The sequence below is a fragment of the Chenopodium album genome, chromosome 9 (assembly GCF_948465745.1).
Source record: "Chenopodium album chromosome 9, dcCheAlbu1.1, whole genome shotgun sequence".
Taxonomy (NCBI): domain Eukaryota; kingdom Viridiplantae; phylum Streptophyta; class Magnoliopsida; order Caryophyllales; family Amaranthaceae; genus Chenopodium; species Chenopodium album.
Window position 1 is genome coordinate 63,822,163 of NC_137842.1, and position 5,300 is coordinate 63,827,462.

The 5,300-nt window shown below is 31.5% G+C and overlaps 1 protein-coding gene across 1 annotated transcript; it reads left to right on the plus strand.

Annotated features, from left to right (window-relative positions):
• The first annotated feature begins 413 nt into the window (after positions 1 to 413).
• Positions 414 to 2,244, plus strand: LOC145560126 (desmethylxanthohumol 6'-O-methyltransferase-like). Its single transcript, XM_081621386.1, has 2 exons — positions 414 to 1,305; positions 1,791 to 2,244. The coding sequence occupies exons 1-2, from the start codon at positions 508 to 510 to the stop codon at positions 2,091 to 2,093; spliced, it is 1,101 nt and encodes a 366-aa protein (XP_081477512.1). The 5' UTR covers positions 414 to 507; the 3' UTR covers positions 2,094 to 2,244.
• Positions 2,245 to 5,300: the final 3,056 nt, after the last annotated feature.

Here is a 5,300-nt window from a genome sequence, read left to right on the forward strand (position 1 = left end):
TCTTAATACTCCGCATAAATACAAGTAATGCATTTATTACAAAAAAAACGGATTGAAGGGAATATAAATATATAATTTACTAATTTAGCATGAAAAACTAGGAGTGTGACCTATTATATACAGACCCTTAATCTTTATTAAAAGGTCAATGCAAGACCACGTTGGTCAGTATGGTCACAGACTCACAGTCGCATTTTTCCATTTGAGTGTGCTACATTATACTATTCAACACACTTTTACGTGATTACTCCGTAATTAATAAATGAGGTACATTATATTGTTCTTGACTTCTTGTACTATTATCCCAAATTATCCCTAATCAAAGGAGCAATATTTCAACACACGTACATTATGTTCTTGACTTTGTAACACATGTTAAACATCTTAAGACACCCCATCAAATTAAACAATGACATAATCTATTTATCCTCCTATAAATAGATTCTTTCATTCAAGCTTATTAACAATTTAATTCAAATACACAATAATATATATATAGTCTCAAAAATGGGGAGCACAGAAATAAACATTAGCAATGCTAATGAAGATGTTGAGCTCCTCAAAGCTCATGCCGAGGTCTACAACCATCTCTTTGGCTACGCCGATACCCTTGCCCTAAGAACAGCTGTGGAGCTCCGCATTGCGGACATAATCCACTCCCATGGCCACCCAATAACCTTATCTCAAATAGCCTCGAAAATCGAGGCTCCCTCCCTAGATGTCACGTACCTTGGACGTGTCATGAGAATGCTAGTCCGTAAAAAAATATTCACCATAGAATATAATAACCAGTCACCAGGTGAAGAAGTCGTACCCTTATATGGTCTAACCACAACATCTAAGTGGCTCTTGTACGATCAAGACCTTAGCCTTGCCCCTATGTTCCTAACCCTTTCGGACCCTTTGATCACGAAACCATGGTACGAGTTTAGTCGTTTGATTAAGGAGGGTGGGATGCCATTTGTTAAGGCACATGGAATGTCTGTTTGGGAAATGGCATCTAAAAATAAAGAGTTCAATAATTTGTTTAATGTTGGAATGACTGCTGCTACTAAACCTACCTTAGATGCTGTTATTAAAGGGTACAAAGATGAGTTTAGTAAATTGGAAGGGACATTGCTTGTTGATGTTGGTGGTGGTACCGGAAATTTGATGGCCGAAATCGTTAAGGCGTACCCTAAGATTAAAGGTATTAACTTTGATCTGCCTCCTACGGTTGCAAGTGCTCCTCAACATTCCGGTGTCACCCATGTTGGTGGCGACATGTTTAAGGAGATTCCTTCTGCTGATAATGTCATCATCAAGGTATATGTCTTTCCATTATTTTTTAAAAAGCGTTACAGATTAATGCAATTTTTTGCAAGACAGTGTTCTCTTCACATTATTTTGATGTACTGAAATTACTCTTATAGCAATGAAATTATTTTTGTTGAACTTAAATTGTTTTCAGTGAACTTAAGTTATTCAATAAAAATATTTTCATTTCAATAAAAACATAATTTCATGTATTAACATAAAATTAGCTCCTTTAGTTAAAATATTTAATGTTAAGCAAAAAAGAATAATTTCATTTCAGTTAATTAAATAATTTCAATTTAACAAAAATAAGTTATACCGATTAATGCATGGGCTAAGTGTTTAACATAATATCATCATTGACACTTTTTTGTTATCTAAACTTTAAACCTTAATCATTTTACTAAGTAAACAAATTCTCTGTTGTATTATGCTAAATTACGTCTACTAGCTCTTATTACAACATGTTTAGTTTTTTTTGGTGGTGTATGTAGTCGGTCTTACACGACTGGGCAGATAAGGAATGCTTAACGATCCTAAAGAACTGTCAAAAGGCGGTATCTGAGAAGAAAGGAAGGGTGATCATAGTTGATATAGTTCTTCATCCTGATGGACATGGGATTTTCGACGACGCAACGATTGCCCTTGATCTTTTGATAATGGCCAATACTGATGGTGGCAAAGAGAGGACTGAAGATGAATGGAAGAAACTGTTGAAAGAAGCTGGTTTTACTCGCATTAACTTCATACCACTTCAAACTATTATGTCATTTTCAGTTATTGAGGCTTTTCTTTAGTAATTGTGATTATATAAGAAATGTTGCCAATTAAAAAATCTTAGACTTTAGGCAGCATTACTATTGGAGAAAGAATAATATGGAGTATTACATTATTGTTATAACCTATTAATCTACGTTCATTTGAGAAAGGTAGTCAAGTTGTATGGTGAAAATTTTGTACATGTTCTTTGTATACGGACTACATTATGTCATTATGGATAATAATACGTGTAATTTTTGTTTAAGTCAAGGTCATATATATGAAATGTAACTAATTTAAAGCTACTAAAGGGGAACGCCAGAAATGGCAAATATTTAGTAAAGCCTTTTGTGAAATCCATTCATATTGAAACACCGGTCTATGTCCAATTATCAATCAATCGATATAACTATTTACTAAAAGTCAAACTAGCAATGACACATGTCATCTGATCTCCTGGTGTGTCCACAATTATTTTTCTTTTTTTTAAAAAAAAAAATATTGATTAAGGAAACAAATTATTACAAAATATTATTATTATTATTATTATTATTATTATTATTATTATTATTATTATTATTATTATTATTATTATTACATTGTAATTATATATTTAAAATGAAAAGATTTCACAAATCTTTCTTAAAAAATTTGGACAATTATATATAATAAAAAATTAAATCATATTATTAAAATAATTTCGTGACATGTTTTACTACAAGAAAAAATATTGCTAAGATTTTTTTGCCTACTTTTTGTTAGTTGTGTATAAGAAGCTACAACCAAAAATTCAACATATCACATACTTTATTATTTCTCGACTAATTGTGATTATATTACTCAATTAATAAGCTATAACTATATACATCGTATAACTTTAGATCACCGTGCATGACACAGATGCTAACCTAGTACTCGTGGTGAACGTTATTTTAGGAACAAAAAACAAGCTGATTAAGGAAGCTTTGCTCAAGTCAACTTCATACCACTTCAAACTTAAATTTCATTCTCAATTATGGAGGTTTCATGATTAAATGACAAGGAACCTAGTATCATCGGCAACTAGTCTACTACAATAGCCCATTATTCATTCACTTTTATTACAATGTTAATGTGTCAAGTGATTACAACTAGTCAACTACAATAGCCCATTAATAACAAGAATAATAAATAACAATGTTAATGTGTCAAGTGATTAAGGGACAGCAAGGTGATACCCTATATGATCTATCCAATGTCTCTAAAAAAAATTTCTTTACGTAGTATTTATTTTTCACTGTAAAATAGTGGGGTGCCCCTCCTATCACAGAAGGGGTGGGTGGCTATATTGAACCCAGGTCACTCCTGGTAAATGGTAATCCGGGGGGGAGATGGAGGGACTAAATGTCCCTCCACTCCATGATCTTCCAATACCTCTAAATAATGGCTCTTATATCGTGCATGACATTTCATTCTATTTTACCTTGCTAGGTTAGCTGTTGTTTTTGCTTCTTACCAAACCATACCATGCATTGTGATATTATGGTTCGAGATAAGTCATATCATACAACTTGTATGCACAATTAGATTTAAGAATAAAAATCAAAATTATTTTAGTTGGTGAATAAAAGCAATAAACATATCCGAACATAATTAAAATACACATGTTGATTTGATAAGGTTGATTGACATGATTGAAACAGAAACATAGACTTAGGGCCTGTTCTCTTACGTTGAAATTCAGTTCAGTTCAGTTCAGCTCCTAATTTCCTTCTCTTATAAAATATTCATTTCAGTTCAGTTCAGTTCAGCTGAGTTCAGTCAATGAGAACACGCCCTTAAACCATAAGGGTAAATTTGACACTTCACTTATGCTTTTTATTAATATGGATTACGGAGTACTTTGTATAATTGATGTGCTATTCTTTTGGGTTTACACTTTTAGTGAGTTAAGCTAAAATATGGTCCCTCGACTTTAGTATTTGTAGCATTTTGGTCCCTAATCTTTCAAACGAAGCAAATTGGTCCCTCAACCACCCATAACTTACTTTTCCGGTGGAAAAAAAGATGAGTCACTAAAGTTTAAGAACCTATTCTAGTCAGCAAAAGTTTAGGGACCATATGATTCATTAAAAAAAAGTTTTTTTTTTTTCAGTTTTTATTTAAAAAGGAATCTTTTAACTAATATTAATTTTTTTTCATCAACATTAATATTTTCGTTATGATTTGCATTAATAAAACTATAGAATTTCCGAAAAAAAAAAAAAGAAAAAAAAAACTATAGTATTTTCCATCTTTTATCACCCCACATCACCAACAACATGCCACAAACACAATCCCATCTCCACTAGTCTCCAGCCTCACCACCGTCATTAATCAACCACGCAATCCAAACCTTCGGTTTGACCGAACTATATTACGCATGAGCTTGTATAAAATTAATAAATTCAGGAGGCCAAGATTAAATCACAAAATAAATAAAAGGTTGGAACTAAAAGATGGTGATTGTTGATGATCGTTAATGAGGTGCAAAGTAGGAGATTATTTCCCCCATGTATTAGAGCAGCCAAACTGAAAGAGAAGTTGAGAGGGCTAACACTTTTTTTTACTATTCCCTTCTTTCTTTATTTTTTCTTTTACTATTTCTTTAATTCAAAGTATTTAATTTTTTTTGAAAGAAATAAAGTTGAAGTATTTAATTTTTTAAGTCATATTTAATATTCTTCTTTAATCCTTTAATACAATTTTATTTTTTTTTTTTAAAAAAAAAGTCATTTAATTTTTTAAAAAAGCAAAAAAAAAAAAAAAAAAAAAAAAAAAAAAAAAAAAAAGGGTATGTTTTCTTTCATTTTAATCAAAGTTTGTACATAATAAATAATAAATATTAGTAGCTGACAAAAAAAAAATATTGATTTATAATCCCTAAACAAATGCTAATTAGGATAAGTCCCTTAACTTTTGCTTAGTTGCATAAGTTCCTCCACTAGAAATGGTGAGGCAAGGGTGGTAGAGGGACCAATTTGCCTCATTTGAAAGATGAGGGACCAAATATGCAACTAATGCCATAATTCAAAGACTGTATTTTAGCTTATCTCCACTTTTAGTGTAGGCGGGCAGCCTATTCACAAGTTTTGATTATTATGAATAATAATAAGGCAAAAGCTAACGAACGCCCCGGAGGCTTTGGATAAGCTAGCTAAAAGTAAAAATATTAAATTAAAAATTAACATTAATTACACCGATCGACGCGTGATTTTGTCATGCTT